This window comes from Callorhinchus milii, unplaced genomic scaffold (genome assembly GCF_018977255.1).
Source record: "Callorhinchus milii isolate IMCB2004 unplaced genomic scaffold, IMCB_Cmil_1.0 Scaffold1, whole genome shotgun sequence".
NCBI lineage: Eukaryota > Metazoa > Chordata > Chondrichthyes > Chimaeriformes > Callorhinchidae > Callorhinchus > Callorhinchus milii.
In genome coordinates this window covers 24,027,752-24,055,462 of record NW_024704742.1, presented here as the reverse complement: position 1 = coordinate 24,055,462, position 27,711 = coordinate 24,027,752, and the positions used below count along the sequence as shown (strand labels likewise).

Here is a 27,711-nt window from a genome sequence, read left to right as displayed (position 1 = left end):
AGCCTCCTTTGCAATATGAAACTCGTCTAGTCTCATTGAGGGGAATATATAATAACTTATTAGTATTATTGTTGAGGGGAACATGAAGCTCAGTTGCCCTCTGAAGTTCCATCTCTCTTCATTAACATGCAGACACATCAGTAGCCCTGTTGTACCTCATGTAAGTCTAGAATGCGAGTGTCAATGGACTATTCTGAGGGGTGAGGGAGGAGGAGTGGAGGAAAATGCAATTGAACCTGTTTCTGACTTCACCTACATTTACAATTAGCTTCCAGCAGGAGTCACTGCTTCAGGAACAGGAATCCTAACTGATGATGTATATAAGCTTGAAGACACCGAGTGAACTATAGCATTCTTCTGTTGTCCCTTGAAATTAGCTCAACGCAAAGTTACATTTGAATCTAGTTTCAGTGCCACGGTGCATCTATTTATCAGCTGTCATTGAAGGAGCTGGTTTGGGAACTTATGGAATGAAACCTTAACATATAAATGTTTCAAAGCAGAGCTTTACTCTCCAGTCTTATTTAACAACTTCTGACAGGAGTTGAGCTCAAGGGTAGTAATAGACCTTTGCTGAGGGATTAATGTATATTATGGTATTTAAGGGGTGACTAACATGAGGCTGCCTTCAAATCAGTATTACAGCAACTATTATAACTGAAAGTAGAATATTGATTGATGGACCGTTTTATAAATGAGCATCCCAGCTAATGATAAGCAATGTAACATTAACATTTTTAAATAAATTGTGTCACTCCATTTCAGTGATGTGCAAAATATTCCCAGGTTAAAATTTTTAAATTGATTCAATTAATGGTGACCACAGTTATGGATACAAATCAATGTTCGCAATGTGATATCTGATGTACAAACTAATTCCAAATTGGCAAGAATCATAGATCCCTCGGCACTTAAAACAGCTGGACTGAGCTAAGATATATCTGATCGCTCCTAAAACTGGAACACAAAATCTGACCATTCAGACGAGAAGTAACCCTAGAGCAACTTTACTGAGTTATACACAATCAGCATGTATCATTGTTATAATAATAATCCTCGTATTTGACACTTTATCACATCAAAATGTTTTGATGCGCTTCAGAGCTTACTCTAGAGTGTAGCAACTTTATATTTGTAGACAACTGCAGCATCCAATTGCGCGCAGTAATGTCCCATAAACAGTCATAAAGTGCATGTTTTGTGTTTCTTTTTGTGTGTGCGTGTGTATTCACGCGTGTGTTTGTGGGGTGTGGGCGCGGGGTGGGGGGAGCGTTAGCTTGAAGAAATTCCCAAAGTTCCTTTTCAGCATGCCATCGAATCTTTATCTTTTACCTGAACAGACAGCCAGGACCTTGATTTACTATTTCATCCAAAGGGCAGGACCCCTGACAATTCAGTACTCTCTCATCACTGCAGTGGAATGTTTGCCTCGACTTTTTGCTCAAAGTCCTGACATGCAGCTAATCCATCGAGCAGAACCTTTGGATAATGCTGTAAGCAAACTATCAACAAAATACAAAAGTTTACCAACACTCTCACTCACGCACACTCACTCTCATACATCGCACTCCCACACACACAGTCTCTCACAAACACACACACTCTCTCACAAACACATACTCTACACACACATGCATACATGTATCAAGGCTATAAGGCTATTCATCATTTGGAAATATTCGTGCTGTTGAAGATTTGGGGTAAATATAATCTTTTCAGAATGGATAAGGATTGCCTGAAGCAAGGCTGCATGATGTCTTCGCTGCCTGGTGCCATGTAACAGAGATGCGATAATATGCTGTGTAGAGGAAAACCTGAGTCAGTCAGCCACTATACTGGTATCAGTGGATTGCTGTCATAAGAGTCCAGACAAACAACAAAAGGGCTGTCTCCCTGCTGGAAATATACTGCACTTCTAATAACTAGGGCCCAGGACACCTGTTTTATAAGCAAACATACTCCAGGGAGGTGCCTGAGCCAGGCGGGTCCGCAGTATTCCAGGCACTTCTGATGATAGCACAGCCAGCCGAGCTCATTGGCAAGACCTGGAAGGGCAGACCAGCCACTGCAGGCAGTCATCTCACTCATCTTGTTAACCCTACAAGCCAAAACCCTAATGGGTAGTGTGGTCCCAACTGGACAAGCAGCAGGAACGTTTGACAAAATACAAAATATTGCAGATGCTGGAAATCTGAAACAAAAGTTGCTGGGAACACTCAGTGGGTCAGGCAGCATCTATGGAGAAAGGAAAGTGAGTCAACGTTTCAGATCCATGACCCTTCGTCAGAATTCGGGCATGTTGGGAGGGAGAGGCGGGAGGTAGGGCAAAGAAGACCAAGGAGAAAATGGGGTAGAGGACAGGGGATGATGTGTTAAAGAGGTGTTATGCAAAATAAAGGGGTGGGCTGGGATTGCAAAAAGACAGGCAGACCAGAGAGAAAAGGTATGTCTGGGATCCAGATGATATGGTAATGGTCACAGAAGAAGGGGAGGGGAAAGGTGAGCTGTTATGGTCTGAAATTATTGAAATCAATATTGAGGCCTGATTTCAAACCAAACCCATAACGTGTAGGGTGATTCAAGCTCGCCAAGCAATGGCTTGCCAGACAGTGTTCTCAATGACAAACTCTGCAAAACTGCAGCTGTACCCACTTTGCACGCTCTGGGTTCCCAGCCTTGGCTCTTGCTAATTTGTGCCTAATACTTTCCAGAATTAGTTAAACAAAGTCGATTGAGAGAGAAAGAGCCCTCTCCATTCCATACAACCCCAAATTTCCATGCATTTGCTTTAGAGTCCTGTAGCTCAGTGGTTAGAGCACTCGCTTTGCAAGTGAGAGACCTGAGTTCAATCCCAGGCAGGTCAGGGTGAAATCTTGGGCAAGTTTCCTTACTCCACACAGAGCCTAATAATAATCGCTCCAAAACAAAAAACAATAATAAATTGGTCATTTTCAATCTACGACTGTTTGTGGGACATCGCTGTGCGCAATTGGCTGCCGCGTTCGCCCACAAATATACAGTCAATTCACTTTACAGGGTGCTCTGTGAAGTGCTTTGGGACGTCCTCCCGATGTGAAAAAACGTGAAAATGCAAGTATTATTATTATTAAAGAGTTTGGGTTTAATACTCTTTAGTGTTTGTGATGGTTTTCTGCATGTGTCATGTTGAAACAAAAAAGATCCATGCAATATGATGAGTAAGCAGAAAGCTTACATTTCACATGCTGGATTTGTCACAGAAATTTTCTCATATTTTGTTTTTCAATGGGATTAACTTTTAACCAAAGTTTGAGGGTTACTGTTCCTGTCTTGTCAGAACTGTGGCTGAGCCGAGGAGAAAATTGTAATCCAGTTAGATGAATTTAAAAGTTTCCCTGTTTTTCCCTCTCAAAGTATCTAACACTGTATGAGATTTATGAGAACATCGTGTGAAAAAATGTGGAGTGTAACATTTGTGTAATTTTACAACAGTTCAGTATCGCATTAACAAGAAGAGGCAGTACTACCCTGAAGTGCTAGAGGTCATTGCACTGCATATTTTAGAAGTTATCTTGTCACATTTTAATCTCTATTGCTGGACTTGATGAAACTGCATTCCATCACACGACTTCAAAGAGAACGTTTTCAGCAATGTGGTTTACAAGTTTTGGAAAGAAAATAAATAAATGCAGAGACATTCATCAGGGCAGATCCTTAATCTGTCCTTCTTAGGACAGATTAATATCTTCACTTAGGGAATGTGTTGAATGCTGACAAGCAAACCGAGTGAACAAACGACAGGACACTCATCTTACAGCCCAATCTAAAGAGAACCGATTAGCCAGCTGCTCGCAAGTCAAAAATATACTGGCATAAACAGAAAGTTGCTAGCCATAATTTCCTTTTCAATTAGCTGTGACCCGCTTTACCAATATTTTGCAAGGATAACTGGTGGCAGATCAAATGCATCCTCCAACCAGCATAACCAAAATGTGACCAGTAAATAACCCAAAATCGACGAATGTTAGGTTTGTTAGATTTATGATGTGGAAGATATGTTGGGTATTAGGGTGGTGGATTCAGATGGAAGTCATTGGGAAAAAAGTTAAAGTAGGAAATTTATTGATCCTGGCAGACGGGTATATGAAAGATAAAGGCTTGAAGAAGAATGGGGATCAGGTAAAGTAGTGGGCTTGAAACCGTTGGCTGTTGTGTTCATCCTCACAAACTCAGTCACTCCACTTTACAGTAGATCCTGTGAAGCACTTTAAGAACCCTCCCGATGTGAAAGGCATACCATATGTAAGGATTATTGTTAGTGCCATGAATAATCACATAACTTTGACCCCTGCCTCTGTGTGAAATCTTGTGATGTAGAATACCCTTTAGCTTGTTTCTCCTAAATCAGAATAAGGTCTAAATTCTGTTTTAGTTTGTGTAGCTTTGCAATCCCCAGTATTTCCTTATGAAACTGCGCCTATTGTACATCTTACTAGCTAGTTGGTTTATGAATTTAGCTCTGTGGAGCAGTATTTTTGTTAGCTTAATTGTCTTCTAATAATTCCAACAGTTTTCTGGTACAAACAATATTTTGGGTATCATCTATCTTGATTTGCTTTGGTCACCATCATTTCTGCTACCAGCTGATGATGGGTAGCTCCTGGTTTGAAAATCCATCCTGTGTGTCCTTTTGCGAACAACTTATAACCCCACTTCTGCTTTCTCCCAACTAATGTACCTTGGGTGGTGATACAATATGCACAATACATTGAATGCAGACAGTAAACAAACATTTTTGAGGAGGAAAATGGTTGGAGGAAAAGTTTCCCTTACATGCACTAGCTTGGACAATTGATTCTAAATCTGAGTGTGCAGAAACGTCTCAATAAATTAATGTAAGGAATCTTTTATTTAATGTAGTTACACATTCAAATTTCAGATGTTTTTAAGCATCACCCTCTGTGTTACAAAGATTGGGAAAACTGCAGCAGCTTGATAGAGATGCCACTTCTCAATAAAAGATCAAGCTCTTAGGAAAAGAATCAACAGAGTTTGAATTGACCCTGAAAAATATTTTTTGTTGTTCGTGACCAGCGAGAAAAGCCTTAGCCAGAAAGCAAGGCCCCTTTCAAAATAAAGGAGGATTCACATGGGTCTAAGCATTCTAGATGGATGGACAACAAGAAGCTGGAAAGGAATCTTTCTGAGGTGGCTGTTAAATTGGTTTTGGTGTCTGGACTGTGAAGGGAAACCATCAGCCAGGGTTCTTTGTGCTTATTGCTAAACAGTGACTCCTTCTGGGCAGTTCACATGTGGCATATTGAGAGAGGACGGGGTTGGATTGAGATGAGATCCACACATAGATGCAATATCTGCTGACCCTCCCTGTCTGGGCTTGTATGTGAAGAATGGCTACTTTTGTGAGGAATGGAAGGACAACTGGTCCTGTGGAACCTTATATCAACGTCAGTCAATACCTAAAAGAGCGCAGGAAAGTGAACAGGGGAAAGAAAATATAAAGAAGCTTCTGCTGTTGCTTGTATAACTGAACATTTGTTTCAGGTCACTGGTGCAGGATGTTGTGTTGTGGGATCGCTTCTGATTGTTAACAGAATTGCAGCAAGCGTGAGATGGACCATAGTTTAATGCAAGGCTTTAACTCCACTGAACATGTGCACACACTGGATCAGTTGAACAATCCCTCAAATTACCTTGATTCATAGAGTTGTAGAAATGTTAGCACATTTGGTCCCTTTTGTCTGTTTAAGGAAAATGATTTATAAACCTTTTATGTAAAAATATTCTTTTTGCTTATAATAATAATAATCCTTGTATTTGATATAGCGCTCTATCACGTTTTCAAGACGTCCCAAAGCACTTCACAGAATACACTGTAAAGTGAATTGACTTAATTTTGTGGGCGAAAAAACATTGGAATGTTGAAAATTGGAGGCATGCTAAATTGATTTCTAGAAAGCAATAACCATTCTGATAAGGTCTGCAAACTTCTGTTACATGTGCGTGAAATCTAAATACTAGGCACTCCTGGATGATCTTGGACAGAAAGCTCGCAATCCTGGTGCATTTTAAATACTGCTTTCTTATTAGCTATTTTCAGGCTTCCGTGCCAGGAGATGTTTCAGTCCATGTGTAAGCAGCCTTCAGAAGTAAATTTAAAATTGCTCAATGTGAATTTTGCTATTATTTTTAGACCTTGCACCATTTCCAGGCAGCAAAGAGCCAGCTGAGAAAGATTATGAGGATTACTGTGGGTGTTTCAGAAATATCACCACAACTATTGATCTTGTGTTAAAGGGCTGAGTGACCTGATAAAGTGTTCAGAATGATGTTGGCAAAGCCCATATCCAAAGCTATTTGTCAGCAATTTTCCTTTTTACCTAGTTACTTCATTTACATAGCTTGGTGGAGCATGCAGTATTGTTCCATTTTGGAACTGGCTTATTTCCAGGTAATGCATGGCACTGGGAATGTGAAGGCCGTTATTGTCTAGCATAATATTTTATAGATTAGATTTTTTTTTAGTCTGCATTATGGGCAGCTGATTGAATGATACCTTTTTGGAAGAATAAATTCCCATGGAATGCTTGGTTCATTATCAATTGTGTTATATTTTAAGGACTCTTGCATTTTTTAAAAGTACACCAATTGATCTTATCTCAAGAGGGTATTTAAAATAAAACTAATTTTCTTTTTGGCATTACACAGCCTATTATCTGCTCACAGCATACTATAATTTAATGAAACACCTCAGTATGTCTTATAGAGGTTATCCCTGTTATACAAGCAAATAATGTTGTCTCAAGTGAGTCTTCTGCTATCACATCCTGACTGAAGATGAAGACATCTACTTTGAGGCTTTTAGTTGAACATTTATGATGCCATACCACATTTTGCACCACTTTTTGTGGCTGAATTTCCAGTGGCAGCAGCTTGGTTATATGCAAAGTGTTGTATACATAATTCAAGTTAGCATAGATGTGTGCTGGTATCATACTTGAGCTAAAACTCCCTAACTTGCCATTGAGAGGACTGTCAAAGTTCCTACGCTAGGGCTTTCATTTGCAGCACCAACAGAAGCCGAGTAGGAAGAATCCCTCGTGGATTCTTCTGTGCGTGGATAGAAACTTCAAAACTAGTTTCCTTCATTCTCCGCGCCTTATCATGTTGTTGAGACTTCTCAAAGTACTTCTCAGAATATATTGTAAAATGAATTGACTGTATTTTGAGGGTGAAATAACAGTATTGGAAGCAAGAATATACCAGGAGGAAAATTCAGGCATTGTTTCTATCCACCTATACTGTTTAGTAGTAAATAAATAGAATGAATATAAATATTCCTGCGACTGCCTGGGCGAAAATAATTTTTTTAAGTGAAAGGTACCACAACTTTAGTATTGTTTATTATACAGCAAGTAGAACAGCCAAAACTAGGCATACAATTCTCTTTGAGATACCACCTTTCTTGCTTGCACCACCTGTATTTAATCTTTATCGGTGCATAGTCTGGGACTGCTCAGTTGCATTGGTAGGTATTAAATTAGAATTTAAGTGCTCTGGGATGCTACCCTGTGTGAGGGGTGCTATACACATGCAAGTTGTTGTTGTTGTCGAATGCATATTAACAGATCAGAGAAGAGGNAAAAACTTTAGCAGTTGGCCAAGCTGAGTTTTTTTTTATTTGTATTTTGCTTAAGTTTTTTTAAAAAAACGAAAAATGTGTGGTGTGGTTATGGATAAGCAGCTGAGTAGACACACAACAACTGCAGAGATTACTAACAGCTGTCTACTCCTGTACAGATTTAAAAGTAAAATTCCATCGTTGGCCTAGACAATGTAAATCCTTTTAAGACAAACGTGGATTGATGAAGCATTTTAGGAATGTAAAATAAAATCTGACCAACCTCTTGATTCCTTACAAAGTTTCTCGCTAATGCCTGACTTTTATAGAAATAAAACAAGGAAAATGTTAGCGTCTGATGTGATAGCCAAAACTCCCATTTATAAGATTAACTTGTATTTCTTAACTATTCTAAAATCTTTTGGAATGCAGATATAAACTCTACAGGCAACTAACACTGTATCCATCAACTAATTTGTGGTTGACTGCTGCCTAAATTCAAAGAATTGTGCGATATGGTCCTTACCAGCCATTGAAATCCACAAATTGTTCTCATCTCCACCTTCAAGAATACAACATAATCCATCTTGTAGAAGAAATTAGTTTCAGGTCAACAAAAATATTAGATGGTCAGATACATCTCGGCTGGACTATTCAAATGCCCTCCTCGCCGGTCTCCCCTCCAGTACCATTCACAAAATCCAGGACATCCAAAACTCTGCTGCCCGCATTCTTACCCGCACCAAACTCCGCTCCCCGATAACCCCAGTCCTTGCCAGACTGCACTGGCTGCCTGTCCCAGAGAGGATCGACTTCAAGATCCTCAACCTTGTCTTCAAATCCCTGCACTCCTCTGTACCCCCCTCTCCTCAAAACAGTGCCCGTTGCCTTCGCTCCACCGGACCTGGCCTCCTCCTTGTCCCTTGAATCCTCCACTCCACCATCGGCGGCCATGCCTTCAACCACTACGCCCCGAGGCTCTGGAACTCCCTTCACCTCGCCTCTTCTTCCTATTTTCAGGTCTCAGCTGAAGACCTTTCTTTTCGACTACACCTTTGATCACCTTCCTCCCCCTCCCCCTGGCTCAGCCCCGGGATCCATCACTGTGAAGCGCTCTGAGACGCCATCCGGTGTGGAGGGCGCTATATAAATCCAAATTGTTGTTATTGTTAATTAAGTACTAGAAGCATTCAAAAAACCTAAACCCAGAGCATACTGGTAGCAACCATTAATTATGATGTGGTAGGAATCTGAGATACATGGTTTAATCAGGATGATGGAAGTGAGTACAGATTATTTAATATATGTAAAGGACACATGGTGATGGTCAAGCCAGAATTGCAAGATCAACTGTGAAATGTCATTCTCTGGTTAGATCTCTGGTGAAGTCTTGTACCTCAGTGGTTAGAGCACTCGGGTTTGATTCTTGGCAGGACAAAGTATTGGGCAAGTTTCCTTACTCCACATGTCTCTGTTTACCTAGCACTAAGTAGGAACCCGGTTGTGAGTCGATTGGTAGATCACTTTTCCGGGGGTAATAATTCCTTCAAAAAAAATAATAAATTGATCACTTCAATCCATGACTGTTTGTGGGACATTGCTGTGCATAATTAGCTGCCACGTTTCACCCCAAAAATATGCAGTCAATTCACTTTACAGTATATTCTGTGAAGCGCTTTGAGATGTCTCGAAGATATAAGGCACTGTATCAAATGCAAGTATTATTATTTTATTAGATGTGTTCAATGGGAAAGGGCCAGACTGACATTTCGGGATTTGAACAAACTGCCAGACCAAAGTAGGAGAGTGACTTATCGTGATTGTTGACACTTTGGTGAGAAAAAGCTTTCTAGGTCATCTTCACAAGCCGGTGTATCCACAATACCTCAAGACATTGCTGATGGCAGGAGTTGGATAGTAGCATGGATTCTTCCCACTCAGCTCCTGTTGGTGCTGCAAATGAAAGCTCTTGCGTAGGAACTTTGCCAGACAGTCCTCTCAATGGCAAGTTAGGGAGTTTTAGCTCGAGTGTAATACCAGCACACGTTCCAGAGTCCCCAATCTTTGCCTCTTGCCAACCTGTGCCTAATACTCTCCAGAATAAAATAAGCAGGGTGCGTCCCTCCAGTGAGAGTACACATTCCATTCCACGCACAGAAAGGTGTCAGTGAGTTGGTGGTGTACATATGTGGAATTCCGTCTAGTTTGGAAACTCTTACATATGATGATGATGATGTGTTTCTTTCATTATTTAACATATCTAAATCAAAACATCCTTTTAAGGAATATCAATATTTAAGGAATATATTCCAAGCAATGAGGAAGTTTTTTGCATTGCAGAAAGTCTCCTATAACAAGATGAATTGCTCTTTGAAGCAACTAACAACCAATTGAGAAACAATTCCTCCAACAGCAACATCTTAAGTGCAGTAATTCCCTGTATGTTTATAGCACCAGCCACCTTGGAAGCTGGGGAGTGGTGACCAGTCCGACAGCCTGGCGTGTTGTTGTTTATTATAATACTTTTATTTGTTATAGTTATCGTGTCTTATCGTGTCAATGTTTCACAGCATCTTCTGTAAAGTTTAATGATTTGTAGATAAATGCAATAGCCAATTTGTGCACAGCATTGTCCCATAACAGCAAACCACCCTGAAGTAAATACCCAAATTATTTCAATATTATAACAGCAAGAGGAAATCAGGAAAGATGTTTATATCCTAAGGGATTCAAAGGGGTTGAAAAGGAGAATTGACAGGAGATAGCAACCATTACATTACTTATTTCCTGCAGCTTTTTACAAGGGAGAGCATTAAGAATATGCCTAACATCCTGCAAACATTGTTTGAGCTCTAGGACTTTAACATAAATGAAGCTGAGATTAAAACCAACAAATCCCCCCCCGGGCGGATGAACTGTGTCCCAGGGTACTTAGGGAAACAAGGCAGGAGATTTGTACAGCACTGACTTATGAGGAAGTCGATTATCACTGTGAATGTTCCAAAGGGCTGGAAGCAAAAAATGTTCCCATATTCAAAAAAGTTGACTGAATCATATCTGGCAACTATAAACCCATTCACCTGACCTCAATAATTGGAAAAAGTACAGAGTCAATCATCAGAAAGGAAGTGGAAGATTCCTTGTGTTAAAAAAAAACCTAATAAATGTCAGCCAACATGGGTTCAGAAAGGGTAAGCTTTCCCTGACCAGCCTCATATTTCAGCAGATGACAGCCCAAATTGACTGGAAAGCCATATGATGTAGTATATCTAGAGTTCCAAAAGTTGTTTGAGAAACGACCACATGAAAGGCTCCTTCATAAGCTGGTCATTGGATGTCGAGGGCTGAACGTGAATTCAGAACTGGCTGAAGGGAAGGAAGCAGAGCGTTTTTGTCAGGAGAGCTAGGTCAAAATGGTGGTGGGGGTGGAGTTATTAAATGAGGTGCCTTGGGGGTCTGTAATTGGACTCCTGTTCCTTGTGTGTATTTATGACCTCGATTCACTGGCCTAGTGTAGGCCACTGTGAAATCAGAGGAGACAGCATACGGTCTTGTAAAGAGCTTGAAAGGGCATGCAATGCTGGGCTATATTGCTAAATATATTGAGCTTATATATCCCTGACATATGTAGTACTCTGGTCAGGCTGCACCGAGAGTTGGCCAGATCACTGGACTTGTTTTTCAAAAAAGGCTTGCTTCTGATGGTGATGGGTATTCTGGAAGGCGATCAACTGGGTTGAAAGGCCTTCATCCGAACTAATTTTGTGAATGAGCAATTTTAATCTAAGGGGGATTGTTGACCAGTTCACTGGAAGAAATTCTCTTTTCAAATTGTGCCGTGGCATCTTTAACATCCAACTGAATAGGCAGACAGGAATTTATTTTAATGTCTCATCCAAAGGCCAGTACCTCCAACAATGCAGCGCTATCCCACTTGTGACTTGAACCCATAAGCTTCTGATTCAGAGGCAAGAGTGCTGCCAATGAGCTTGGCTGACAGGATACCGCCTCTTTCTCTTTGCAAATACTATGTGTAAAAAAAGAAACAAAACATGTTGTCAGAAGCAATTCTCTAATTCTAAGCAGAACGCAAAATACCGCAGATGCTGGAAATCTGAAACAAAAACAGAAGTCGCTGGGAACACTCAGCAGGTCAGGCAGCATCTATGGAGAAAGGATAGTGAGTCAACATCAGAAGAAGATGATGGAGTCCCAGATGCACCTTTTCTCTCTCTGGTCTGCCTATTTTTGTTGAAATTTAACACCATTTTAACACATCAACCCCTGTCCTCTACCCCATTTTCTTCTTTGTCTTCTTTGTCCTGCCTCCCCCCTCTCTGTAAGCCCTTGAAAGCCTCTCCCTCCCAACATGTCCCAGTTCTGACAAAGGGTCGTGGACCTGAAACGTTAACTCACTTTCCTTTCTCCACCAATGCTTCCTGACCTGCTGAGTGTTCCCAGCGACTTCTGTTTTTTGTTTCGACAATTAAGCAGCTTGGTCTGCATTTCTATTTCTTTTAATATCCTGGCAATAAAGTAACACACCTGAAGTCTCAGACATGGGCGAATTTCTTGAATTCTTATTCAGAGGTAAACTGAACCATTATTTTTTGTAGGTGGGGGGAGATGCCTAGATATTCCAGGTCTCACACTTGCACTTTGAGTTTTCTTATTACAAACTTTGCTGTAGTGTCACCCAAATTGCCAAATTCCCAGTACTTTGAATAACCGTCAATGGTGATTCCTTGGTATAATCTTTCAGTTCTCGGCTTAGCCTTGGCAGTAGGTGCATTTGCATGTTCTTAAGCAGCTTTCTATTCCATTGTATTTCAATTGATCAGTTGTATCAACTAATTTGTTCCCAAAAGGTCAGGTTTTTAGCCAGCACTCAACCTCAAGATTTTGAGCTCCTTTATCCTGAAGGAACCATTCAAATTGATATGCTGATGTTTCAAAAAAATACTCTTGGTCAACTGGCAAGTAGCTTCAGACCTCTTGCGCATAAACTTTCAAATTCGGATGAAAGAGCCTCTCAAAAGGTTCTTAATCAAGGTGTAAACTGTCAATGCAAAAGTTCAGGCACCTCTTGGAATTTTTCTGCTTGGAGAGTGCTCTTTGTTGTCATTGGACATAAAGTGGGTAAAATTGATATGCACTGTACATGTACAACCTAGTAATAATAATAATCTTTGCATTTGATATTGTGCCTTATCACGTCATTGAGACAATTCAAAGCACATCACAGAATATACTGTAAAGTGAATTGACTGTATATTTTATGGGAGAAATGCGGCAGCCAATTGCACACAACAGTGTCCCAGAAACAATCGGGATTTAGTGACCAAAATATTTATTTATTTTGGAAGTATTATTACCCCTGAAAAGCGATCAGCCTAGTTTAGATGTCAAATTTACAATGGTGTTCGCTGAAAAGGGGTTTAAGGGTTTGTTTTATCCAAGGGATTATGGAATAAATAAGCTCGTGTTAAATTAAAATTGAGAAATTAATAGATTCATGACAATCCTTAGAACAACCATTTGGAAATTGAATGTTATCATTTATCTTTTTAAGGAACTAACAAATGTGTTACTAATTTTAGTTGGTTTGTAGAGGAGCAGAGTATGATGCCAAGGTTATATATGTGCCGTCAGTGAGCCTATCCTGAATACTGCAGTTTCAAAATGTTTATTAAACCTTGGTTTGAGATCCCCCTTAAATCAAATAATTATTAGAAATAGAATAGGTTGGCTGCACTTGATAAGGATCGGAACATTGAGGCGGGGTGGGGGGGGAAGAGTTGTCTGCTTTTATTTCTTCCAAGACTATTTAAAGACTGAATCTAAAAATGTGAAGTACAAGAAAAGCTGGACTATGCAGATCAATAAAAGGGTCATGGTCTGGTGGTTTTGCCCTTCAATTAATTACCCTTGGTGGCCAGTAAGTACAAGTGTAGCATGTCACTAATTACCGGGTGTTTACATTAATATTTCACTATTTTATGAGCTTTATTTTTCCTGTGTTCTTTGTGACCCCTAGATTTTGCTGACATTGAAAAAGCTAGACACCCAGAAGTCCCTGCTACAGTGTTTGGTTCCTGGGTGAGCCATATGAAGGTCTTGGATTGGCTGATCACATGTTAAGATCGTATATCAGTAGGAATTTAAAACATGAACAGAGAGGACACATTCCTTGGCTAATCAACCTCGCTCCTCCAAAATACACTGAATGGTCAGCCCTGGCCCTTGTGGATGGCGTGTTTAGAGCTGTATCAGCTGCAGGATTGGCAGTTCACTCCAGTGATGTCAGCTACAGAAGTAGTTTATAGTCATGCTGCACTGTGTTTGGCTTGCCTCAGAGAATTTGAACTTGAAAGCTTATTGACTGGGGAGTGGGTTGGACTTCGTAGCTGGTGGGAGAAGGTTGTAAGGGGGGAGGCAGCAGGCCTTGTGATTTCTTTGCCCATTTTGTGCATTGCAAAACTTTTATGAGTTAGTGCTTTTAAACGTTACCATGCCCTTATAGAGTAAGGGTTGTCATTGTGTGCCATCGAGTAAATAAACCCAAAGCATCAGCACAGAGAAGAGCTATTCTGAGCCATGGTTCAGTTCTTGATGAACCGATGAGCGACAAAGAGCCTTTATCGCACCACCCGGTGCTCAAGATGTTTAACATGAACATTGCCATCAGCATAATCACCCAAGGCCTTCCCTGCTGTCGCAGACGGGTGAGTGCTGAGTTACTGCTTCAAGACCTGCAGTACTTCTAGAATTGCTTTGCGACTACTTTGTCACATTGCACTTCATCTGATAATAAAAGTGAAGTTACATAACTATCCTATATAGAAACTTAAATTATGAACATCATTCTGTTTTGGTCAATAGTTTTACAGATCGAAAGAAAAAGCAAAATAAAGACAAGCTGGTTTAAATACAGTAATTTAAGAGACCTGAGCTAAACTTTGACTTTCTATAAAAAGTGAATATTTCTGTGTGTGTGTGTGTGTGTATGTGTGAGAGCGAGAGAGAGATATTGAGCCTCTCAGATGTAATAGCTGTGCTATTTAAATTAGTTCACTGAACCATCCTAGCAAAAGCACATTTTGTACTTTTATTCCTACGACCATAGTCGATAATGGTCGATTTGTTTTCCTGTTATAACAAATACTTTTATGCATAGCTTTATCTCAAAACTTCAAATGTCAGATCCAGCTCTCAATCATGCTATCTTCTAGTAAATCTAGTAATGTTCATTTGACCCTTTCGTTCAGACAAATTTGATCAATCTATACTTTCTATGACATTTTAGTTCTATGCACCAATTTAACAAAAGGTCTGCTTTCCTTCAGTGATTACATCGGTAATTGATGTGTGAGGAGTTTTGAGGCAAACACTGCATTTTTTGCTGATTTCTAGCACGTTATCAAGGATAGAAACTTAATATTGATAGTGATATAAGATTTATACATTTTGGAATGTTTCCCAATGCGCCCGCTTTATATGGTCAATAATTCTATTTGTACACTGAATACGGCCAGGAATTAAAAGTATTTTTATATAATACATTTTCTGTGGACGATGCTCAAGAGCCGCTTTAATGCACTTTATAAGATACCATTGGCATAACATTTTCCAGTGTCTTATATTCATTTGTTTTAAGAAATCACGTTTTCCAATTATGTTCCACAATATGAAAACAAAAAACATTAACCTAATCAATAGTAACTTGTAAAAGCTACTATTATGTTAGATTACTGTGCAGGATTTATTAATAAAGAAATAATATTAGTTAGTTTGCTGTTTGCGTGTCCAGCAAGTTCAGGAGTTGTTCTTTCTGCTTCATATATTTGCTGATAATGCTCATCTCGGTTGCAGTAGTTGTTGCAACGGCAATAATATACAGTCACGATTTTCACTTGATCGTATTTCAAAAAAAGTTTCTCTACTTACTGTAATTTACCTTTTCTATTCTTAAATGTCAATATTATCATAGATTGCCAGAACTACAATTATTTGGTTGATGCTTAAGTAAAGTTAATCTGTTTCATTAATAAACTGATAACTAGGTACAATAAAATGACAAGTTTTTGAGGAGTTAACAAAGAGTTTGGGGGTTCACTAAATTTTTTTAGTATACTGTATATTGGTTCTTGGTAAACTTGAGCTCCAGCTGCAATCTTAAAATGCACCATAGAAGTATATCGACTACACGGCCATCTGCACTCACTTTGCTGATATTTGTTTCTATTAATAACCTGCATTAGGAGAGCATGACTATCCCACGATACGCTGTGGCAGCTGACAGAAATAGTTGCAGTTTTGACATATCTTTGCAGAGCAGTGGGATGATGCTCACATTGGTTTCATTGTTAATGTATCAAAAATTGTAATCTGCATCACTTTCCCTTTCCTCTGCTCTAACATCATGAACAGGGTCCATCAATACAAGTTCTGAATGTTAATAACTTAGGAAAGGCTCCAAGATGAATTCACAGGAGGACATTTTCATTTTTACAACTAAAAAAACATACTGTTTTTGAATAATTACTTACTGTGTAGATAGTCCCTAATTTCCATTCAGTTGTCAGGAAAATATTAGTAATTACCTACCATATTTATGGTTTTTAATTTGAAGCATTGTAGCAATAGTCTGCTGCTTATTTGGCTGCAACCACCAACTATTAATCACTTCTATAGCCCTATAAACATATTGTTTTATTAAGCCTTTATCAAGTTTTGTTGTCGGCAAATATTTGCTTAATTTAAAGTAATGTTCATTAACAGGATTTAATTGGTCAGCATTGCTTCTAACCGCACCGCACGCACCTCCCTCCCTCCTTTCCCTGTCTATTTAAGTTCAGAATTGTCAAAAAAGCAAATTACTCAAGATACCATACCGTGCATAGTTGGGGGTAGTGTGTAAAAATATAAATAGTTAAAAGGCATGAAGCATCCACACTGCTTTTCAAATCATTCTGGCTTCATATTTGTTGGAAACCCTGAGTTTTTTAAAAAAATCTTTGTACTTTGATCAACTAAGCAAACGTTCCCAGCTTTCTTCAAACTGATGATTACTTTCAGCTTCCGAACGTTTCTTCAGGTTTCAACAATGAAGTTTATTGGTGGGAGGAAGGAATGGCGATTTAACAAGTTTGATTCAAAATATTAATTTAAACTGACAGAATCATATAATTGATTCATGCAAGTACTTTCAACAGGGAATTGGACACTTATGTGCCCAGTAACATCACCGCTGTATAGTCAAGTTGTGCTTTAATAGACGCTCCATAACTTTATCTGCTTTACATTTGAGTCTCATTTTTCTTTGATATTCTGTTAGCCCTGAAGTAGGAAGGGGGAAAGAATCAGGTTCTGTTATTGCTAAAAAGCAGGCAATTTCTTCTGGCTACCCAGCGACTCCTGTTACTCTGTGTGAGTGTCTGGTGAAGGATAGGATTAGGCTTGGCTGTGATGCCCCACACACTCAAATAGTTTGCTGATACTCCTTGTCAGGACTTGCATGGGAAGAATGGCCATTTCAGTTAAGTACCAGAGGGTGTCTGTGTCGTGAAACAGAATGAGCTGATTCCTTTAGGCGAGGGACGAAGAAAAAAACGAACAATAGTGAAATTTGTATATTAAAAGCAGAACATATTTAAAGCTACTTTAAATACTTTGAAGATTATGAAATGGGTGGGATATGCAACAGGATAAAAAAAACTTTGCAGAATATATGCATTGTTTTAATTTGAGCTGTTTTTCAGCTTCCCTTGTTTTGAGTTCATGAAATCAGAAACTAATAGAGCCACAATTTTGGAGCTATAGGCAGCTTTCCCAGTTCAAACATAACGTAACGAGCAAGGATTCATGATGCACAGAAAGTGTTTCACTCGGTGATCTGCATTGGAGTGGACGTGTATCGAACAGTAAGGTTTGTTGGCTTGGCATGTGTCTCGCCTTGGTAATTACCAGCTTTATCTGCAGGGAAAAAGAATCTGGTTTCTTATGTGTCAATCAACCAGATCAGAGAGGGTTTGACTGTTGATTTCCACACGTCCACGATGAGGTTTCTGAGCAGATGGAGACCATGTCCTGTTTTATTACAAAATGAAAAACAAGCAGTGAATCTCTTTCAAACCTCTAGAGGGCACTTCTTGAGAAACCTTTAAAGTGTGCTTTGAAACGTTTCTTGTTTCTGAGTTGCATTATGTGTATAAGTGAAGAGTTGAAACCATTTTTGGCTGCCAGAAGCAACACCTTAACTTCCACGACAAAGCTGGAGTTAATGCTATAATGAGCTCTGCGAAATCCGTGAACCGATTTATTTTGTGTAACTTGACCATTTCATGGAAATTTGAAGGCTGTGTATTTTGTGATTGAAGTTACACCATGCTAACCAGTTGAGCACAATTTTAGCCATGAATTCAGCAGTTTATGTAAAGATTGTCATGAGGCAATCTTTTCAAGTTAGATAACAATGACTCATGTATATAGCAATATCTAGAGTTTGAATAATAAAAGTGAAGTTTGTTTGGAGGTTCAATTTGTGTAATACTGTACTTGGATGGGGAGAGAAACAGAAGCATTTTTGTATCTTCTATTTATTCTGTTTTTTTCTCCAGATCAGCTTGTCATAAAAATTTATTCTAGCATTTTGGGGAACCTTGCTGGGAGTTTATTTAATCTACTGATAAACCTTCTCTTGTGCTGCATGTGTGGTCTGCTAGATGCAGTTTCACACAGGTTGCTGGAATTAAACTGACATTTCCTGTGGCTTAGATGAATGCTTCAGATGCAAGGGATAGTTAACAGTCTAATAATGGTCACAAGATGTATGGAGCCCAGGCACTATTTCGCCAATCAGAGACCAACACATAGATAGAACATTGCTTCATTTGTTGTTAAGAGGAGTGAAGAAAAGCAAGTATGACATTGTGAGGGATGACCGAGGGGGCAGGACGGAAGCAGCTCCAGCAAATTCAAAGTGAAATTTGATTTGTTTCTGCTGCATCTCATCTGATTTTCTTATTTATAGTGCACAAATCTCGCACCAGAACTGCTGGTGCCTGGAGAATTGAAGTGACAAAGTTTTGTGCAGCGAATTAAAACACACACTCTGTACTTTTTCAATATCCACTGAGGCTCTTCTTGGCAGATGTTGAGATGTTAGCAAAGAAAATTTAGTATCCAATTTTGTCCCAAAAACAATTAAGCACATTCAATTAAGTCTATTGAATAGTTGAAGGTGAAAGCGTAAATTGAAAATTGGTTTGCAGTAAGATTGATGCAGTTCTATGTAAAATCCTTATTCTAATTGAAATGAAACACCTTACCACATTCAATGTTTCTTGAACACATTGGAGGGTTTACAGTATCTTTTTTATACATTTTGGTTTAAGTCTTAATCTGTATAAGTAGCCTGAAATGCAGCCTAATTACATATTGCTGGTATAGATGGTCCTGATTGTCATGTCCTTCCTTGCTGTGACCTTGAACAATTGACTTCCTCCATTTGTGTGTTTGTTAACCCATACTTCACAGAGGAGAGACCTATTAAATTGCAAAATGGTGAGAAACAAGGTAGTTTTATTATTAGAAATCATGAATTTAATATAAAGATGAGGGGGATTAAACATTTTCCCATTTCAAGTTATCAACATCAGGTGTCCAATATTGATTTGTGCTGGTGTACAGTGCAGGGGCACTGATTCTCCTGTTATCTCAGTGATTCAACTATACCTTGGACAACTGTAGCATCCCTTTTACATCCCTTTCTAATATTCACTAATTTGGCACTTACCAGCAATCTAACCTGGAACCTTTATGGTCTGAACAAGTCAGTTTCATACGAGCCCATGGCTTTACCAACTCAACTATTGGGTAGCATTAATTGTTCTTTGAATGGTGTTCTTGACCTAATGCGACAATCTTTCCTGAGAGCCTACTGAAACTGTATAAATTCAGCTTTTGGTTGCTGAAATCATTGATCAGGTTCAAACCTGTACCCCTCACATATTCAACACAATAATAAAAAAGATATTCCTGTAACACTTTATTTTGCGAAATGGAATTCATCATCACCACACCGTCTCTGTAAATGCAGACAATGTGATGTGCATTCAGTAAGAACGCTGTTGTATTCTGCAGAAACACAGTGAAGGATGTGGTTATTCATTCTCATCCAGCAACATTTCCTACCTGATGAGGCAGTTACACAATACCAGTACCATTTGTTTTTCTCGTCTCCAGTGCAAATGGGCACCATGAAGTTATACCATGCCAATGGTTAAGTATTGTTACGGAGTTATAAGAATTCTGGAAAGTTTACAACCCAGAAAAGACCATTGAACCCATTATTTCGCCCACAGAATAATAATAATAATAATAATAATAATAATAATAATCCTTGCATTTGATATAGCGCTTTTCACGTCGGGAGGACGTCCCAAAGCGCTTCACAGAATAGACTGTAAAGTGAATTGACTGTATATTTGTGGGCGAACGCGGCAGCCAATTGCGCACAGCAATGTCCCACAAACAGTCGTAGATTGAAAATGACCAATTTAATTATTGTTTTTTTTTTGGATTTGGAGGGATTATTATTAGGCGTGTGGAGTAAGGAAACTTGCCCAAGGTTTCGCCCTCTGCCTGGAATTGAACTCAGGTCTCTCACTTGCAAAGCGAGTGCTCTAACCACTGAGCTACAGGACTCCACTTTACAGTACATAGAGTGAAGTACTTTGAGATGTTTGTCCAAATCCCTGACTGTCCAACATCTTGCGACGTCCTCCCTATGTGAAAAGCGCTTTACAAATGTGAATTGTTGTTTTTGTTGTTGCCTCGATGATGTGATAAGGTACTGTATGAAATGCAAGGATTATGATTATTGTTGTCATTATTATTATCATGTCTGTTTTGGTGCTTGTTCCCCTGCTGGAGCTGTCTTCTAAATCCCATTCCCCTGCCTGTGGCCATTCCCCCCACCCCCCCCCCTCAAAGTTTGGCTCATTTAGGAACATTGGAACAAGAGTCTGTCATCAGCCAGTCCAGCCTATCCCGACATTTTCTTAGATCATAACTGATTTAAGCGCTCCAAGATGCTGCCTCCACGTGAAGGGTCCTAATAAATGCAAGTTGTTGTTGTTGTTGATTTGTAACTCACTACTATTTGCCTGCTTTTTCTCCAAGAGTCCTGAAGCACAGTGGTTTGAGCACTTGCCTCTCAAGCGAGAGACCTGGGTTCGATTCCTGGCAGGATGAAACATTGGACAAGTTTCTTTACTCCACTCGCATCTGTTTACCTAGCAGTAAGTAGGAACCCGGTTGTTAGTCAATCGGCGGATCACTTTTCGGGGGTAATAATTCCTTCAAAAGAAAGTAATAAATTGGTCACTCAATCCACGGCTGTTTGTGGGACACTGCTGTGCGCAATTGGCTGCTGCGTTTCGCCCACAAAATATATTGTGAATTCAATTCACAGCTATTCTGTGAAGCGCTGTGAGACCTCTTGACGCGATAAGGCGCAATATCAAATGCAAGGATTACTATTATTACTTCTCTTAAACATTCCGATGCTCTTGGTAGCACTCTCCGAGTTAAAAGGTTGTGAGTTCAAGTCCAGGATCGCGGACTTGGAGTCCATGGTTAGACTGTGAAATTCCTGTGCAGTGTTGGGGAGAGTACTGCATTATCAGGAGTACTGTCCTTTGAAATAGATGTTAAACTGAGGTTTTGTCTGCCTGTTCAGGTGGAGGTACAGAAGCCATGACACTGTAAAAGACACTAGGGTCCTGGCTGACAATCCTCCAGTTAAATTAATAGTTCACCTTCCTGCTGTTTGTGGGACCTTGCTGTGCGCAAATTGGCTCCTGTAATCACCTACATATATACGTCAGTATGCTTAACAATAATTAATGTGAAGCATATTGAGACTTTTCAATGCGATAAGTCTTCAATAAGTTTTAGTCTCTCAAAACTTTGTTTTCAGTAAGTGCACCACTAGATGGTGTATGTATCATTGGAATTTTTTTTACATCGAGTCAAGTGCACCTCCTGGTGATTGATGCAGGGAACAGCATATTGATCCCTGAAGCTGTGGTGAATTATGCAATAAGACAACACCTTCAGTTTTTCAAACAGACAAATGTTTATTTTCTGATGGAATTTTGGTCACAATTTGTGCCAGAGCAAAAAGTGGGCTGTTTGCAACATTTCTGAATATTTTTGCAAATTCTTGATGCTGGGATGTAAAGAAACATTCATTGTTATTGCATCCTTTTGTTTCAAAAGTAGAAATTAACCTGTATAGTACTTATGTGATATTTAGAATGCTTTATGTATAACAAGCCATATAACGCAGAAAGAGTCCATGTTCAGTTTTCAATGTTTGCTGAGTCAGCTGATCTCACGTGACAATGTCTCTTCCTGATTATAGTACCGCAGTCTCAGTTTCACTTAGTTGTCTTGTAACCCACTTATCTTTATGATCGTGCATGTGAACCATAGCCACTCAGGGGGAGCTGGAAGACTGTGCAACAATACTGCAGCTTGCCTTCAGAGAGGAAGTTTTAGTAAAAACTGGGGGGGAAGGAGCCTAATTTTATAGATATAGCAATTTTATAAATAATTCGGTTTTTTTTTAAAAAAGTCCTTCGCTGCCATATACATCTTTATATCCCAGATGTTGATAGAAGATACTCCATCTTTTAATTGTGGAGCTGGATTTGAAGTTAAAAAAAAGGCCTACAAATGTATTTTTATACTTAAAAATGTAACCTATGATTATTACAAGTAATAGATTCAGTTCATGTAGATATGAAAAACAATCTGAGGGCATTACTAAACAATAAGGGAATCAGACTTACTAACATTACTTCACTAGCTCAAATTTAAAGGTGAATAATCAGTGTTAAATCCTTAATTAGGAAAAGTTCAAATCCCAATTCTTATCCATTTAATTCAGTCATTCTTGGTTGAGATTTGCAGAGTGCATTTAACTAGATTTAACTCCTAGTTTAGACTTGTCAGATTACAAAATCAGTTGTTTTCACACCTGCCTATTGATTAGGAAAAATTGGCCTTTCAGTAAGCTTTTGTAACTGTGCTCTTAATGCATTTGTCCAGAATTAATGAATTTTCATTCATACTATTTATTATACGCACAAATCATATGTGATGTTGGCCTTGAATTTGCACAGAAATGGACCAGCAATTTGGAAAGGGTTACCTGACTTTCAAAACTGAGACATTTGGGATATGCCTCACCTTAGATTTTGGAACAATAGTAGATGGCTGGAAAGAAGCAACAGAGGGCTTCTCAAACCGAGTTATGTGTATGTTAGCCAGACTGTCCTTCTCATGATAGACTAATTGTTTTGAAAATTAGATACAGTTACCACCTGAGAGTAATCTAACAAAAACATTACTGCATAAATAATTTCAGTCACGTGTATGTGGTTTTCTAAACCTAAAAGTCACCTCCAAAACCAAAAATGTGCAGAAAGAAGTTGCCCAATGATGTGCCTAAATCACTATACAATCTGCGTTAGTTTTATGTCTGTTTGAAATTTAAAATGTTGTACCTATATTTTAGCAAATTACTGCATCTAATGTGTTGTGCAACAGAATGTGATGGGAATCCTTCAAATGATAATAATCTGCATTTGATATAGCGTCTTATGACGTCTTTGAGCAGCTCAAAACGCTTCACAGACTACACTATAAAGTGAATTAACTGTATATTTTATGGGTGCAACGTGGCAGCCAATTGTGTCCCACAAACAGTCGTGGATTGAGTGACTAATTTATTATTATTATTTTCTTGAAGGAATTAATGCAATCTGTCCCACTCAAGGTGCTGATTATAATTTCTCAAGATTTATTTGGTACAAGTGCCTTGCCTCGTACCTTCCCTCATCTCCTTCGGGGTTCATCTGAAGAACTTCCTCTTTGACCTGTGCCTTTGGTGACCTTCCTACCCCACTCCTCCTGAATCCAATCCCAAACTCGGGTGCAAATCCTCGATTGTCCAGTGCCTTGGGACGACCTCCGGACATGAAATGCACTATATTACAGTGAATGTAATTTATTATTGTTGGTGGTTATCTCACTCCTGGGATATACAGCATCTGGATTTATAAAGCATCCTTCACATGAGGTAGCATCTCGCAGTGGTTAACCGTTGCTGAGGCTTGACTCTGAGCCAGGGAGGGAGATGGGAGGTGATCATAGGCACGATTGATAAGGAAGGTGTGATATCAAACTAAAATGGAGCTTAAACCATCTTCACTTTCTAAATGCTTAAATAAAACCTATAAATGTACATTTCTAATTCAGGTGAGTGTCATAAGTATGAAATTGTGTTTTATTTCAGATTCTGCTTTTTCAGTCTTACTGCATGTCCTTGTGGGCAATGTCTTCTAATTTCTTCAATTCAGACACTGGGCAGCACTGACTGTGGTCTTCTCACATGTTCAATTGTTCATCTATTTCAGCTATGGAAGGCTGTTTACTTCACCAGTGGGAGAGTGCAAGTGCTACTTTGGGCATCACTTGTGTGCCACTTGAGCTGACTGACATCTGTAAAACCTGTGTTTTACACATCATTGCATGTTGTATGCTGTGATCTGACTCCATTTCTGATTATTTACTGCGCTAAGACACTGGGATCACATATGTAAATTAAAGGTTACTGGCTATATATATTATAATTTGCTTTATTTTTCACCTTGAATTATTTTACCCATCCTTACTCTAAAATCTCAGACTAATTATTCATTTAAGCATCAGGAAAATATTAGCCCAGAAAGCGCTCGAAAATGAAACTCAAAATTAAATGATACCTGCAGTAATTCCTAAACAAAATGCTTTTTCCCCCTATTTTTAGGGAATTGAAGTATTGTGGAATTTTATTTGATGCCATGTTTTCTTGTTGATTTGAAGTTTTTTAAAAAAAAACACAACCACAACTCTTTGTGGGATACTGCTGTGCGCAATTGGCTGCTGTGTTTTGCCCACAAAATATACAGTCAATTCACTTTATAGTATATTCGGTGAAGTGCTTTGAGACATCTTGAAGATGTGAAAAGTGCTATATCAAATGCAAGGATTATTGTTATAAGTCATTATAGATGTCAAATGCCGCAAGCCTTGTCCAATGTTGTCATTATGTTTTAGCAATACATAATAGATAATTTTGTAAATAGATATACATTGCAAGTCTACCAAAGGCAATCTACAAGTATCTATTGCCCCTTGATAGTACTTATCCATAAAATTTAAGACTTGTTTAACACCATAATGTGCCAATAGACTTCTCAATGGTTCTCGCGTGTGATGTGAGTACTTATGTGTAATGCAGTGGCGTGTGTTCTATCATTAATTTGAGGATATTTTGCGGTATTTGGAATTCATCACAAAATTGCAGATTTATTATTTGTGCTGACTTGCTGCACACATTTGCAGTGATGTAAATATATTCTATTCTATCTGTCCAATGTTATTGAGTGCATTATATACAGTATTTATTCAAAATCTCATTGAAATTAAAAGTTGAAGTGTGTTATTTTGAATGTCATCATTTATTGTATTTTCTGGCTCTTTTAAGAGACGAAAAATCAAAAACATTTTGAATTTTAGTCAAATATTAGCATCACTCATTGTGTTTGTGCTGTATTAGCCTGTTAAGTAATACTCTTATTAGCTGCTAGACTTTTCAGCCTCTCTACCCCCACACTCTGGAACTCCATCCCACAGTCCCTTCGCCTCGCTTCCTCCCTTGCCTCCTTCAAGGCTGGTCTCAAATCACTTCTCTTCGACCTTGCCTTTGGTCTCCCTCCCACCTCTCTGCCTTCCCTCACACCTACACCACCCCTCCCCCATGCTCAGTCCCGGACACCTGACTGTTCGGCACTTTGGGACGTCCTCCTGACGTGAAAAGCGCTCTATAAATGTAATTTTGCTTTGTCTCATTAAAAAAAACAATATTTGAGGTTAACCTTGACCAACAATCTCCCAAATAAAATTATCATTCACTTCATGGCTGTTTGTGAGACATTATTGTGTGCAAATTGGGTGTCATGTGTACAGCTACGATGTCTTACAGTAAATCCTGTGGAACACTTTGAAACAGCCTCCTGACGTGAAAGGCACTATATCAAATGTGAGAATTATTAATTACTCTGCTTCATTTGTCAAAATCTCTAGTTAATACCTGTGCATGAAAAATAGATTTTCTGTAATGAGCACACACCTTATGCGTGCCTTTTGGAAGGCTTTAAAATACAAGTCTGCAGGAATCAGCAATTGTTCTGCTTTCAGGTTTTGATATTTTGATTTGAAGCTCAATTCACGCTGAATTCATTATATTCTCGCAGTACCCGATTCTCAACACAGGGTGGCAGTGTAATGAAATCTCATTGCTGAAATGCATATCGTCTTATATGGCACAATCCCTCCTTGTGCTTTGGTGTTGGATGAAAACAGGACTCAAGTATCAAAGAAATTCCAACACGCATAAGGGTGTGCTTAAAGTCTGGTATACTAACTTCTCGCATCCGACAAAATCAGTGACTGATAACATTGTTTAATGATTTCTTGCTGTTATTTCACCAGTGACACCAATTCACATCCGGATTCCTGAAGTGACCTCAAAGTGCTTTTGACTACCGACTGTTTTCTAATATTGATTTTCAGTAAGAAGAACTTCTTATGAAGTACAATGTTTTCAGAAAAACTGAATGATGCATTTTATTTGACACCTCATGGATTTATAAAAATATAATCCTTGCATTTGATATAGCGCTTTTCACATCTTCTAGACGTCTCAGTGCTTCACAGAATTATACTGTAAAGTGAATTGACTGTATTTTGTGGGTGAAATGCGGCAGCTAATTGGTTACAACAGTGTCCCACAAACAGTTGTGGACTGAGTGACCATATTATTTTTTTGTTTTGTTATTGTTTTAGTATTGCAGTTCTATCTCTTTAGTTTAAACATTTTATCAAATACCGTACTAAAGCCATTGCAAAGCAAGCAAAACAGGATAAAGCTTGCACAAAAAATGGTTAAAACTATAATCAGTTGGTAATCATAGCATCAGTACAATTATAATTTATATGGTGCCTTTCATGCTGAGAGGATGTTTCAAAGCATTTCATATAAATGCCTGGCTACTTTAGCTGGAGAAGTGCAGGGGAAGAAAGGTAACCAAAGTTAAAGAGAAATGAAGGTAAGATCATCATATGAATCCATTGAGAACTAAGTTGAAACTAGCCTCAGGTAGAAATGGGCAGACAGATATTAAAAGTTTGAGTGAGGTGAAAGCAAGTTGTTTTGTTGACTGCTTTGATTAAGTCAAGTGTTGGGAAGTTCGAGTCCAACAGGGAGGTTATAGTGTAGATCATGAGCATAGCAGGACGGGAACCAACCACAGCAAGCAGTTAAGTAAATTTATCCAGAAATAACATATTACTTGTGTCTTCTAACAAAATGTGTTGACCTAGATGATTAGCAGAGAAGTGTTTACCTCATGCTTGAAGAGCATGATGCATCAATTGGAGGTAAATTAGAGCGAGTTAATAAATTGACTAAGGGAGCACCTAAAAGGACCTCCACAGAGAATGCAGGAATGCAATGTAAAGGATTCGTCTTGACAAATGTTGTTCAATGGCCCTAAACCCAAGGGCACGATTAGAGCAAGTTGAAGAGCATGCCTAGACTGTCACAGTGCTTCTATAAGCTGGGAAATAACACCAGAATTCAATTAAGATTACACTCACACAACTAATAGCCCTTATTCAAAATATTTGATCATAAAAAAGTCTTTACTTCTGAACTAAATCAAGCCCTTAAAAAAAGTTCCCTCAGTTTTTGGGGGGCAGGGGGCGTTAAGTAACATCCACATAAAACCACAAATTAGAATTGTGAGAAAGAACTATCTCTGACAAAAACAAAAGCCTCACCATATTACTATCCTGGGTTTATAGGCGTCTCCGAAAGTATGAAGTGACTACAGAGCTAGGAAAGAGAGATTGGAGATTGGACAGAGGTTGACAAAACCTAACTATCTCAAACTGAGGATGACAGTCTGACATAG

General features: G+C 38.9%; 1 protein-coding gene across 7 annotated transcripts in view; it reads left to right on the top strand.

Moving 5' to 3' along the window:
* Positions 1-27,711, top strand: part of fbxw7 (F-box and WD repeat domain containing 7) — a 162,587-nt gene that overhangs the window by 81,880 nt on the left and 52,996 nt on the right. For 2 of the 7 annotated variants that reach the window (XM_007904014.2, XM_042338402.1), the window contains exon 1: positions 13,974-14,343. The exons of the other annotated variants lie outside the window; for them this stretch is intronic. In XM_007904014.2, the coding sequence (XP_007902205.1) occupies positions 14,239-14,343 (105 nt within the window). In that variant the 5' untranslated portion in view covers positions 13,974-14,238. Of the gene's footprint in view, positions 1-13,973; positions 14,344-27,711 lie in introns of those variants that run through there. 7 annotated transcript variants of the gene reach the window in all.